General features: G+C 33.0%; 2 protein-coding genes across 2 annotated transcripts in view; both read right to left on the bottom strand.

Annotated features, from left to right (window-relative positions):
* LOC128387136 (cell adhesion molecule DSCAML1-like) overlaps positions 1 to 3,522 on the bottom strand; it is a 48,667-nt gene extending 45,145 nt beyond the window's left edge. Inside the window, 3 exon segments of the mRNA XM_053346313.1 lie at positions 2,286 to 2,399; positions 2,474 to 2,815; positions 2,894 to 3,522. Coding sequence (XP_053202288.1) covers positions 2,286 to 2,399; positions 2,474 to 2,815; positions 2,894 to 3,065 — 628 coding nt within the window. The 5' untranslated portion in view covers positions 3,066 to 3,522.
* Positions 3,523 to 13,076: 9,554 nt separating this feature from the next.
* LOC128387843 (uncharacterized) lies at positions 13,077 to 13,421 on the bottom strand. The gene has a single exon (XM_053347120.1). The coding sequence runs from the start codon at positions 13,419 to 13,421 to the stop codon at positions 13,077 to 13,079; it is 345 nt and encodes a 114-aa protein (XP_053203095.1).
* Positions 13,422 to 13,569: the final 148 nt, after the last annotated feature.

Here is a 13,569-nt window from a genome sequence, read left to right as displayed (position 1 = left end):
TGAATTCCGGAGGCAACAGAAGAACAACTCGATATAATCTCCCAAATGCAACAGTATGAAAATAGACGAACAAAAAAACTTCAATCGAACAGAAAGAAACAAACTTTTTTTCCATTTTTTCCAAGGTTCATCATCGATACTCATAAATACATAAATTATATCGATTTTATCATTTCAAGCTGAATGAGAGCAAAATATCGTTGGCTCACTACAAATCTTTCATTTACTGGTAACTTTTTCATTCCATGATAATATCATAAAATGATCAAAAAGACACAATATTATCACCATAATAATCATTTAATAGAACCTAATATTAGCTATTTGAATGAAAGAGAAAGAATAAGAGAGAAAGAGAGAGTTATCTTAATATTTTTATTTTCAATTTTCTCACGTAATGGAAATTGAATAGTTTATTTTGTATCATTTCACTAATTCATGTGAGTCATGAAAGTTTCAATCTTAGTTCTAAATTGGTATCATTATCGTTTTCTGAGAGTTCTGCTATTTTCTTTCTCTTTCCATTTATCCTTTCGTCTTATTTCAGGAATTGTTTGATAATCAAACCTCATGGTAAATAGTTGAAGCTTTTAAATAGATTTAGAAATGTGAAATTTCATTGATATTTCAATTGTGATCAGCAAATGTTAGATTAATATTATGAGAAACTACTTTAGTTTCATAAAAACTGATGTTCATAATCATGTAAATTAGGCAGAGGTGAAGTGTTGATTACTAGGTGATCAACGAGTACTCATGAATATTGATCAGATAGATAATCCGGTAGAAATGGAGATTAGTTTATTTCTCTCAATCTATTTCTAATTGATTCTCATTCTGCAAGTCATTTCATGTACTCCTTTTTATAATAGTGTCTCATTAGCATGTCTTTTATTACAGTTATGGTTATTTCTTTGAGAACATTATTTTTATCCTTAATCACTTAATCTCCTTAATACCTTGAATCTCTACCAAATATATATATTTACACATCTCTACATATGATAATCTATCAATACATGATTCTTACATTTAGATTTCCATGAGGAAACGAAGTATTTAAATGAACAATACTTTTTTAACCAAATCCAACCCAAAAAAATACTTTGATTAAGTTAATTATTAATACTAGGGTATTCAAAGACTTTGATACCTAATTGATAAAATGGTTATAATTCAATTGTATTCGTTGTAATTATTAATATAATTAACTCTTTGATTAACCTCATCCAATCTGTACTCTAATTAGTAGTTGTCAGCTTTGATGTCGACTGAAGATTCAATTAGTTTAATGAAAGTTGATCATAAGAAAATTTAATCAAATCAATTTTTAGAACTTTTTCTCATTGAAATTAACTCGAACTCGTAAATATTATATTAAATTTTGTGAGAATTTTGTTCACACTTTCGATGATGAAATATTTCTTATCCCTTCAAGTTGTGATTCGAAATTCGAAAGTGACAGATTTTTTATTGAAACTTTCGAAATAAGAAAAAGTTTAATGAATCGAAAATGAACTTTTCGAACTGATTCAATCTTATGAATTTTCTTTTCATTCTTGTTTCCATCATCCTCACTGAGAAATTTATTATCATGTCTGTTTTCAATTTGATAGTATAAGGAGCAGAAATCGAACTCAAAATTGATTCGATTTAAATATATCCATTCTCAGCTCTCATATTGGAAACTTTTCTTATTCTTTTCTATTCAATTCGACCCAAAAAGTTTCAAGTGAATATTTCTACCTGATTTTAGTTTCAAATTATCATATGTTAATACAGTGAAAGAACGATGAAGATAAAAAGGACCAAAAGATGATAAATATGTTGAAATAAGAAGAGAAAAAAGGTATCAGAGAATAAAAAACATTCGAATGTTATTTTTTTCTCGTTTTTTTCAATGCATTTCAAACAAGTTTCATGATAAAAATTCAATTCACCTTCTAAGTTCATTCATTGAATTGGACAAATATAAAGTGGTTACATTGGTTTTCTTTTTGTATTCTACTTGACCAAATATAAAAGTATTAAATTGTATATTCACCCCATTTGTACCTGGTCAGTAGTCAGCTCAAACTCTAAGGAGGATGAATTTTAACCATGAAAATGAAGTAAAGTAAAAACTGATTAAAAATTCAATCGATCATTAGAATAACTGGATTAAGATTAGACAGTTTACTGAATGAGTCCAAGATTAACTTGGTTTATTTTGATAGTGTTAAGATGATGTTCAATGACTCAATTATCCTCATAATTTATAATTTAAAAATCAAGTTTGTACCAACCTCCATAAACCTCACAGCTTAAAGATAAATCTGAGGTTTCATTGAAAGGTCCAACTAGACCTTCAAGTTTTTCCATTGTTTCGGTATTAACGATGAAAATTGATTCGGGTGGCACTTTTAATCCAGTTATAAAGTTGATGGTTAGTTTTGATTACTAATATTTATTGGAGTAAATTAATTGAACTTACCGATAACTGTTAGGTTGATGTGAAAGTTTTGTGTTGGATATTTTTCATAATCGACTCTACATCGATATTCACCCGAGTCTTTTTCACTAACTTTATCTAATCGTAGAGTCGGTGGACTTTTGGACATTTCAAAATAAGATCGACTCTTATAAGAACTAGATGGAATATGAATTGAACCACTTAATGAACTTTTATTCCGAGTGTCAACTGTATAAACAGGAATTCCAGTCTCTCCTTTGTACCATAAAATAATGGCCACTTCTTTAATATTCCCGTTGGTTATCGTTATGTTACATGGTAAAGAGACTGATCGACCAGCGATACCTTCGACTTCTGTGTGACCTAAACATTGAGAAAGAGAGAAAGTGAATTTTAATAGATTGGATCATCAATGGTGATAATTAACAAAATTGTAAATACCTGAATAATCAATTTCTAAGCTTTGTGAATTTACAACCAAATTGTTACTACAATTAAGTGTCAGTACAAATAACATTAATTGTAGACATGTCACCGATGATGATGATTTAAATATCCAAGTTGTTTGAATAGCAACTGAATCACAATTAAGAAACATTAATTTCCTTCTCATTTTTGTTTAAACAATTAAATTAAACTCAATTATTTTGATAGAGACTAAGATGATGATATCTTGATAAAAACACAAACAATTAATAATCAAATGAATATGTGATGATGATGATTATATTTCACTCAATTTGAATTAATCAACAGTTTTGATGAATAAAATTAACCGGCAATAATAATAATTATCGCTACATAAAGTGTTCAATCAAACACAATCAATATAAAAAGAAGAGATTGAGTTAAGGTTCGATTGGCAGAATTTTGATTATGTTTATTAACAGTGTTTAAAATGAGAATCTATCAACTGTTGATTTTGTCTAATTGTGTCACCTAATTACTTGTTTTTAATTCATTTCAATAAACACTGAAAGTTTCACATTTTCTTCAATTTAAATTAACTCAATTTGTTGATAGAACTATAAACTTATTTGGTTTGATCATTTACTGGGAATGAGTAAAATAACTTTTATCATAAAAACTAAACTATCACAATCATTGAGTCAACTCATTTTTACTTTTTGTTTGATAGTCAAATTTTCTGTGCACTGCTGACCTCTCTTGGTACAGAACTCAACTAAAATTCTAACCTTCTTGAAGGGTAGAGGCTTAACCTCCCAAACAATTACTGAGCAATCGACTCAGATTATTATGAAATTTCAATTTCTTTTATTTTTATTCATTAACCCGTTTCAGTTTTAAAACTTAATTTCATTTAGACCCGACTTCAAACCCGATTTTCTTAAATTTTAATTTTCTTAAATTGTAACCAAAAGAAAGATACAAATTTCCTTTCTTTCCATTGTGCTTTTTTAATCTAATCTAAACTGATTAGTAACATTAATTTGATAAGTCACAGCTCAAGCTAGAAAAAGCCAAAAGATTTGATTAACCTTAATTTAATCATTTTGATAACAGTCGAGTCTGAAAGACTACATTAATTCCAGCACAAATTTCTTTTGTTAATTTCAAGTATAAATGTAACTATCAAAAGATAGAACAATTTAGATTTAATTTGGTCTCATAGAGTCAACTTAAGTTTCATTAAAAATTTCAATAAAGTTAATTTTCAGTTATAATTCAGTCCGGAAAAGTCTTAAACTTGAGTTTAGTGATTGTTGGAATCCTGAAAAGAAGTGTGTGCAAATCGAATCTACTGATTCAAAATCAACAAATTGATTAAAGGTAATAGCCAAAGTGATCATAATAGAGCTCTAGATCCCGAGGACTATCTCTGACACTCCGTTATTCACCTCAAAATACCCGATAAAAACCTCACATTCTGGACCAATATTAACTATGTTATTAGAAGAGACAATTCATAGGAAAATGAGCGAATGGCCAATCAACGAATATCCAAAGCATACGAAATCTTTTGACCATAACATGTTCCACGAGTTGGCAATATATGTATATTTAATTCCAAGAGAGAGGTCGGCTCAGGTTTAGAAGAAGCTGAAACAGGTTACGGCGGTAAAGGAGCCGCTGCCGCAGGTTTCAAAGCTGGAAAAGCTGGTAAGTAACACTCATAAGAATCTCATCTCATGAATTTAATTTTGATTCTATTTAATCTCTGGGTGATACCTGGTTACCTGTTACCATGGTTGAATTAATATCTTCAAGTGTTTAATATCTATGGGAAGGTGAAGATTCTCAACTGTGTCCATTGTCAAAAGATCAAATTTCCATTCTAATTAAATTGGAAAAATTGACAGCAAATCAATTAGACAATGGAAATGATGGTGATGATGATGATTCAAATTGTAATGGTGTTAAAAAAGAATCAGCTGTTGGTGGATCTTTAAAGGATAGAAAAGGTTCACCAGATACTAATGGTAAAGATTTGGAATCTGAAGGCACCGGTCATTTGAATGTTCTTACTGATGCTCTTGGACATTTTAATAGCTTAAGGGATATTGAGAGATGGTTTGATTCAGTTGAGAGTCAATTGGAAAATAAAAACTAAACTATCACAATCATTGAGTCAACTCATTTTTACTTTTTGTTTGATAGTCAAATTTTCTGTGCACTGCTGACCTCTCTTGGTACAGAACTCAACTAAAATTCTAACCTTCTTGAAGGGTAGAGGCTTAACCTCCCAAACAATTACTGAGCAATCGACTCAGATTATTATGAAATTTCAATTTCTTTTATTTTTATTCATTAACCCGTTTCAGTTTTAAAACTTAATTTCATTTAGACCCGACTTCAAACCCGATTTTCTTAAATTTTAATTTTCTTAAATTGTAACCAAAAAGAAAGAGATACAAATTTCCCTTTCTTTCCATTGTGCTTTTTTAATCTAATCTAAACTGATTAGTAACATTAATTTGATAAGTCACAGCTCAAGCTAGAAAAAGCCAAAAGATTTGATTAACCTTAATTTAATCATTTTGATAACAGTCGAGTCTGAAAGACTACATTAATTCCAGCACAAATTTCTTTTGTTAATTTCAAGTATAAATGTAACTATCAAAAGATAGAACAATTTAGATTTAATTTGGTCTCATAGAGTCAACTTAAGTTTCATTAAAAATTTCAATAAAGTTAATTTTCAGTTATAATTCAGTCCGGAAAAGTCTTAAACTTGAGTTTAGTGATTGTTGGAATCCTGAAAAGAATCTGAAAGATTTGTTAGTGTGTGCAAATCGAATCTACTGATTCAAAATCAACAAATTGATTAAAGGTAATAGCCAAAGTGATCATAATAGAGCTCTAGATCCCGAGGACTATCTCTGACACTCCGTTATTCACCTCAAAATACCCGATAAAAACCTCACACTTGGCGACCCAGGCAGGATTCCAGCAGTTCTTCAACACAAAAGTGCTTATGCCAACTACAAGACAAGCTTCACGTCTTCAACAACAAGTCTTAAGACTCGAGATGGCTGAACATCAAATTAGTGAATTAACCGAAACTCAAATTAAAAATACTCTCGAATTTTGGTCGGTACAAATCCCGTCAATTCGATCATTACAAAAGAAAAGGCTTCAAGAAGTCATAAAAACTAACTTAATGTTAGAAGGTGATATATTAACCACCAATGAAATTCAAGTTCTAATACTTGAAGAGTTACAAGAACAAATAATCCCCGAGTGGATTACCGAATTCCGGAAGTCTAATCTCAGTGAAGATGAGATTAGGACCATCATCAACAAGATTGGTCGTGAAAGTAATTCAATAATCAACTTAACTCACTGCGAGTTAAACAGTCTACCGTTACCTTTAGGTAGTTTAAGAAAAATTAAAAATGTGCTCAACGAATTAGGCATCGACATTGCCCCACCAGTTCCAGCCCGATTTGATTCAGTTCCATCTGAAACTGTTCCTCATGATTCAACTTTAGTTGAAAGTCTTGCCCAATTCGCAAATGCATTGAAACGAGATCCCGAGGTTCCCGAATTCAAGAAAGGAGAAGACATGTTGTCATGGGTCAACAAAACTAAAGCCCGTCTCAACCATGAAAATGTCGATGATGCTACAAAACTCCGATGCTTTAAAAAAGCTCTTTCCAATGAGTTGCTTCATATATCTAATCAAATTCCCGTGCAGGTAAATGATTATCATTTGTATCTCGACGCTCTCTATGAGAAATTGAACAGCCCATCGATGAAATATACTGCCGATTACGAGCTGATGAATTATCGATATAAGTTAGAAGACCATCCTTCGACCTTTATTGATCATCTTTCAACCCTGGTTACCAAATCTCTTGGTAAAGTTGACACATCCGTTTTCTTAATGATGATCTTGAGTCATATCCCAAGAAACATCCGCGATGAGATTTACACTCTCGGCGCAAATTTAAGCCAAGATGCTATTTTTAACGTACTCGTACGAAAACATCATGAATTCCTCGAACAAGCGAGAAGAAACAAACAAAGTGGAAGAAACCCACGAGTGGATAAAAACGATAAATCCAATGATGCTAAAGCATCGACCCTTAACAAAATTCTATCTAATGATAACAATTATCAACAAAGACCCAGATACCGAGGTCAATGTGGTGAATGTAAATTGTGGAATAGTCACCCGACTAATGAGTGTCGACGAAAGAAAAACTCAAGTGAGGCTAAGAAGCCAACACCTCCAGCTACAGCAGCTACTACTACCGCCACAACCCAATCATCATCATCAATGGTCATAGACCCAAAAATCGAACGTTCTCAAGAACCAATTACTTCTGGTTTCCGTCAAAACGACATAAACTTTGCAGTTTCCGAAGAATGTATAACAACACTTGGACCTTTACATCTTGTTCATATGCCAGTTGCTCAATTCAAACTTTGTCGCACAGACCGACAATTTGTTCGAGAAGGTGCCGTTCTTCTCGATACAGGCTCAACAATGTCAGCCTTAGACGAACACGTCGCAAGAGAGCTTGGAGCTCATATCTCTTATTTTCATCGTTCCCTTCAAGGAATCTCATCATCACCCGTAACTTCACTCGGTTTTGCCTACGCAATAGTGAAACACCCCGAGATGGAAGAATCGAGAATCTTCAAAATTCAAATCTGTAAAGATTTTCGTCCAATATGTTTAATTGGAAATTCATTCATGCACTTATACTATGCATCGATTGAAAGTGATGGCGATAATTACCAAGTAAAGGTAAAAGAGACATCCGAAAGTGAGTCAAAAAAGCCCGAATTTTTATTCAGATTTTGCACTGAAGATGGAACAAATCATCTTTTTGAATTAATCAAAAACCTTGAAACTCAGTCGTATGTTCTCGATACAATAAATCGAAAACAATTGGATAACCCATTAGCTGCAATCGCTATTGAGGAAAACCCGAAAACGGAACAGTTCCCGTATAAGTTGCGACTTGGTAATCAAAATTACGTGAATTATTAAGTGAAGATCGAAAAGCATTGGATAAGCTTAAAGAAGCTTTGATAACGACGGCTATGCTGGTTCACTATAACCCGATATTGAGAAGAAAAATTAGTGCTGACGCATCTGATGCTGCAGTAGGAGGAATACTCCTACAAGAGGATGAAAACTCTGAAAGTTATGATCCTAATTGTCCAATCGACGAAATAAAAAATTGGCTCCCGATGTATTTTATTCACAAAAATTGGCTAAACATCAACGAAATTATACCGTTTCGAGAAAGAATGTCTCGCGATTTTCATTGGCATTACTAAATATCGACATTATTTAGAAGGTCAACAATTCTTGGTGGAGACCGACCACCATGCTCTTTGCCAATTGCCCCGAATAAACTTCAAAAATTCCCGGTTACACCGATGGTCTGCAATGTTGTCATCATTTGACTTTAAAGTCATTTATCAAAAAGGAAAACAACATCCACCTGATTGTTTTTCACGGTATCAAAGTGAATGGAATCACCGTAACTCTATCGACCCTGAAGAAGAGTATTTAGATAAAATTTATCTAATTGACTATGTCATTGACTTCGAAGATGATATTTATTTCGATATTGGCTTAAACCTGATTAACAGTGAACTCAACAACATTTGCTACGATCTAAAAGATCCTCAATTGATCGCTTACACTCTTCAAAGTGAATCAACATTAATTCAACCAAACATTGTCAACGACGACAACCTTAAAACTCCAACATCTATTTGGAAAGAAAAAATAAAAATTCATCAACAAAATGATCCCGAAATCATAAAAATTAAAAACCAATTGATCGAAAAAGATCCTGAAACTTGCAAAAAATTTGCCCTTCAAGATGAACTACTTCATCGAAAAAATGATAAACCCCCGTACAATTTAAAATTGGTAATTGATCCAATAATTTTAAGTGAAATCTTCAAACATGACCATGATTCACCAATAGGAGGTCACTTTGGACCCGAAAAGACTGCATGTCAAATATCCCGACGTTTCTGGTGCAAAAATTTACTTCAAGAAGTAACAAGACTTTGCAACAATTGCAAATCGCAAAACCAACCAACATAATTTATGTTGATCCAGCTGAAAAGCCAATTGCCGACGACATTTTTGATCGATTTGAACTCGACGTCCAAGGACCAATAACGGTAAAACATTCGAAAAAGTATATTCTTGTGTTAGTAGATGTTCTGTCCAGATTTGTCTATGCGAAACTAACCCTTAATCAAACAGCTTCAACTGTAATTGATTTCCTTCGCCCGATTTTTAACACAGTTTCATACCCAAAAATCCTACAAACCGATAACGGAACGAATTTTACCTCAGAACAGTTCAGATCATTCTGTCAAAACAATGGTATTAAACATGTTACCTCAAACCCGTACCATCCACAATCACAGGGAATAGTCGAAAGACACAACAAAACAATCTCAGAGAGATTAAGAATTTATTGTTTAGCGAACGATAATAAACATTTAGCTTATGGCTTAGAAGCCTCTGTTTTCGCAATTAATACTTCGATACACAAAATAACCCGATTTTCTCCATATTTTCTCGTTTATGGTAGACAACCCCAGAAACCGATCGATAATCATATCGAAACAAATAACAATTTTCTAAATACAATGTTGTAGAAGCTAGAAAGTTAGCCCGAGCAAGACTCAAGTCTCAACAACAGTATCAAATCAATCGATCAAAACAGTTACATCCAACTTCCCCTTACAAAGAAGGTGATTACGTTTATGTTAAAAATGAATCTGTCAGTTCAGAAATTTCAAAGAAATTGATAGAAAAATATCATGGACCTTATTTAGTCTGCGGTATTCAGAAAGGAAGTTTAATGCTTCTCGACATAGACGAGTTAGAAATATTCACAGCGAATGTCAGTAATACGAAATTACACAAATCAGAATTAACTGAGAAACAGAAAGAAATTAGAGATAATTTTTTCAATTCAGATCAATATCTTCAGATAGAAAGTTTTAAGCTCCCAAACACTAACGAGATTGATCCAACTAATGTTGATCAAACAGATTCATCAATAACAAAAACGAATTCAAATTCAAATTTAAATGATGAAATTAATCCACTTACCGAAAATCCCGAGCTTGACAATCTTGATCCAGAATTAATCTCTAACCATGAAACAACTTCAGTTGACAATCAAGAACATAATCCAATGGATAAACAAGTCAACAAACCAAAGAAAAATCGCTTAAGCGCTGATAAGATGATAATTCAACAATCAACAATTGATCCAATTAATGATGATAATCAAAGATTAACAAGACAAAGAAGACAACAATTAAAACAATTCGATGAGAACAATTATATTCTATTCTACTGTGTAACCATTGGCAACAGTGAAAACGAATTTAAAAATATTCGAAAATCGAAAATCGATTTTTTCCCGATTTTCTCCAAGGAAACGATTATTCGAAATTCTTTTCCCACCAATTGTCCGTTAATTAACCCGATTAACCAGATAAGACACCATTTTGTCTCTAATCAAAATCTTCTTTTCTTTATCGAAATCAAAGTTTCTTTTAAACAAACAACCGAATCAACTCTAGTTAAAGCTTCATTAATCATCTTAATCATCAGCAACTTTACGCTAATTGTGCTTAAAAAAGCGAATCAACTAATTCAATTAGTCATCATCAAACTTAAGTTTTTGGTCATCTTAATTGATATAAAAGTGATGGATCCAAATCATCGAGCCACAGTTACAACAAACTCTAATTTTGTTTCGTGTGAATTAAGTGATGGTCGAAATGTTATCTACGACATAACCCAACCTTCAACTTCCAATTTTTAAGTTGTTCAAAAAACTCAAGTTTCACCATCATCACCAACAGGCTCATCAACATCCACTGACTCAATTATATTCTTAATTTAATTCACTTGGAATTAATAGTTGACTGAATAGACGGAGAAAAGACATTAATCTTGATCCTGGTTCAATGGTAAATTGTGATTCCTCTAAATCGTACGGAAGATTTGAAGGGGTCAATGTTAATTTCTAGAGGTGAACAATCATCAAATTGTTTAATCAATTCACCAGCAAAAGGTAAATCAAGAATTGACTTTGAGACTAACCATAGATTAGAAACAAGATTATCTTTCAACCGATTAATAAACATCTCAGGCCTTTGGAATTAATCAAAAATCTAGACAATTGATTTTGCAATTTTAATCAAACAAAACATTCAAAACAATAAGACAAAAACATATCCAAACATATGATTAACTTTTGTTTGGGTGAATCCATGGTAACCAAACTTGATTACATTCAATTTAAATTGACATTAATTAGAATTAAAAATCGAGTCTGAAACTAATTAAGTGTCAACCTTAAAGTTAATCAGTATCTATTGTCAATCATTCATCGAAAAATTTAGCAAAAGTCCACGCACTAGCTCAATTAGTAACGGGTAAGATATTTGATCGGTATCACCGTTCAGACGGGAACCAATCGACGACGAAGACGAAGATGAAGATGAAGATGAAGATGAAGATTAAACGGGAACGAGATTTGAACCGGTGGCCAACCTTACAAATATCGTACACGTTACTAACGAGCTAGCTTGTGGACTTCAATAAATCGAGCGATTAACAGCCTTATAACCTTAATTACAGGAAATGAGAGGCCCGCTCGAAAAAGCGGTTTAGATTGTTGCCAAAAAGAAAGAGAAAAAGAAAGGTAAAAAAAGAAAGAGAAAAAGAAAGAAAAGTGGTCTAGATTGTTGCTTTTACTACTACTAATTGTTTTACCAATTTTTACTTCACCTTCACAATTTTAATCGATTTTCTTGAAAGTTTATGTCACCATGTTTACGATGTTCTTAGACCCATAGTGATCCATATAAATCATTTGAAACACTTTCGGAACTTTGTTGTATCCTGAGAAGCGAAGGAAGCGAAGAGTTTACATCAATTCTCGGAAATGAAACTCTCTCATTTGGCCGAGCTCTTAATTCACTTTTACAAGATGTCCAAGAACGTTTAGTCTATCGAACTGCTATTTATATACAAACGAATCTTGTCGAATATGTTCCAGCTCCTGGTGACCTTGCCTATCCAGAGAAATTGGAAATGATGGAAAGTATCGCCGAGTGTTTATCAACCAATCCTCCTGGAACTTTGGTTAGAAGTGATTCTTTATCATCAATAACATCAACCACTCTTTCGGACATTTCACTGGCCACTTATAATGATTCATCTTTCGGTAGATACGCTTCAAGATCACCAGCCGATATTCATGGGATGTGGTATCCAACCGTTAGACGGACAATAATGTGCCTTGCAAAATTGTACCGATCGTTGGACAAATCGGCTTTCCAACGATTAGCTCAAGAGGTTGTAGCCGGTTGTTTGGAATCATTAAAACGAGCCGGTTCAGAGATTAGTAAAAACAAGAGTCTCTCCGATGGATGTTTATTTCTAATCAAACATTTACTAATTGTTCGAGAACAGATAACACCATTTAGGATTGAATGTATAGTTCGAGAAGTGGAAATTGATTTTAGTCGAGTTAAAACAGCGGCACTTAATTTATTCAATAATGGGAGAAATATTTTCAGCCTTAAAAGTAATAACGGCTTGTTAAAATTTCTATTTGAAGTTCCTGGTGCACCTCAAGTTGTCGACCACATTCTGGACCCTCAAAGGATAGTGGACACTGAGATCAAAAGTACTTGTGATACCAAATCGGTTATGCCAGAATCGGGTCAATCCTAATTGATCCTAATAAGCAGTAAGATTAGGAAGGCGACCAGTTTGAAAAGTAGAACCACCATTTCGTTTAATATATCGGTAAGATCTTAGTTATGATCGCACTAGTGTGGCTTAAGTTAGCGGCAAAGTTGAAATCTAAATTACTGAGCTAATTAACGTAACTAATTAACTAATTTTTTGGCTTGTTTTGTTTTGTTAGATTAGGTTAGGTTAGGTGTCACTCGTAAACGGGTTAATTAATGAAGATCATAACTAAGATCTTACCGATTATTTTAATAACAAGCGAAAACAAACTTTCTTTCGATAGTTTGAGAGACCCATGGATTTAGGATACTGAAATGAGAATCATTCTTTTAAATCAAATCATTTCGATATACTAGAGATGACAGTGAGTTGAAAAAGTCTTAAAGCGTGTCAAAAACGCTCAAAAAGTTGTCCAAAATCTGAAAAATTATCCATCACATTAGCAAAACCATAACTATCACCGCCTGAGCCTCTTGCTTCTTTGTCTGTACCACCGCCTTTAACATCTCCTGCATTATTTCCGAAACCACCGCCACCACTTTTATCTTTGTCCTTACCACCACCATAAACAAAGCCAGAACCAAAACCACCATCAGTAAAACCACCAGAACCACCACTACCACTACCACTACCACGACCCCCATCTTTGCCCTTTCCATAACCACCACCATAACCACCACCTTGACCACCGCCATAACCATAGCCACTATTATCACCATAATCTTCTCCATCCATTTTTCTATCATAACCAAAAGTTTGGCTTGACAAAGAGGAGATAAGGACCATGATGAACAAGAAGCAATCGTAAGCCACAAAGGAGTAAGAACTCATTGTTTTTTGTATTCAAGCTTTTAAATTTTAGGTGTTGAAATCGGCACTTATT

This window comes from Panonychus citri, unplaced genomic scaffold (genome assembly GCF_014898815.1).
Source record: "Panonychus citri isolate SS breed McGregor unplaced genomic scaffold, ASM1489881v1 Contig00002, whole genome shotgun sequence".
NCBI lineage: Eukaryota > Metazoa > Arthropoda > Arachnida > Trombidiformes > Tetranychidae > Panonychus > Panonychus citri.
This window is presented reverse-complemented; position numbering and strand designations above follow the sequence as displayed.

Excerpts from the sequence above, each read along its gene's own strand:
- LOC128387843 (XM_053347120.1), bottom strand. The coding sequence starts at position 13,421 with ATGGATGGAGAAGATTATGGTGATAATAGTGGCTATGGTTATGGCGGT.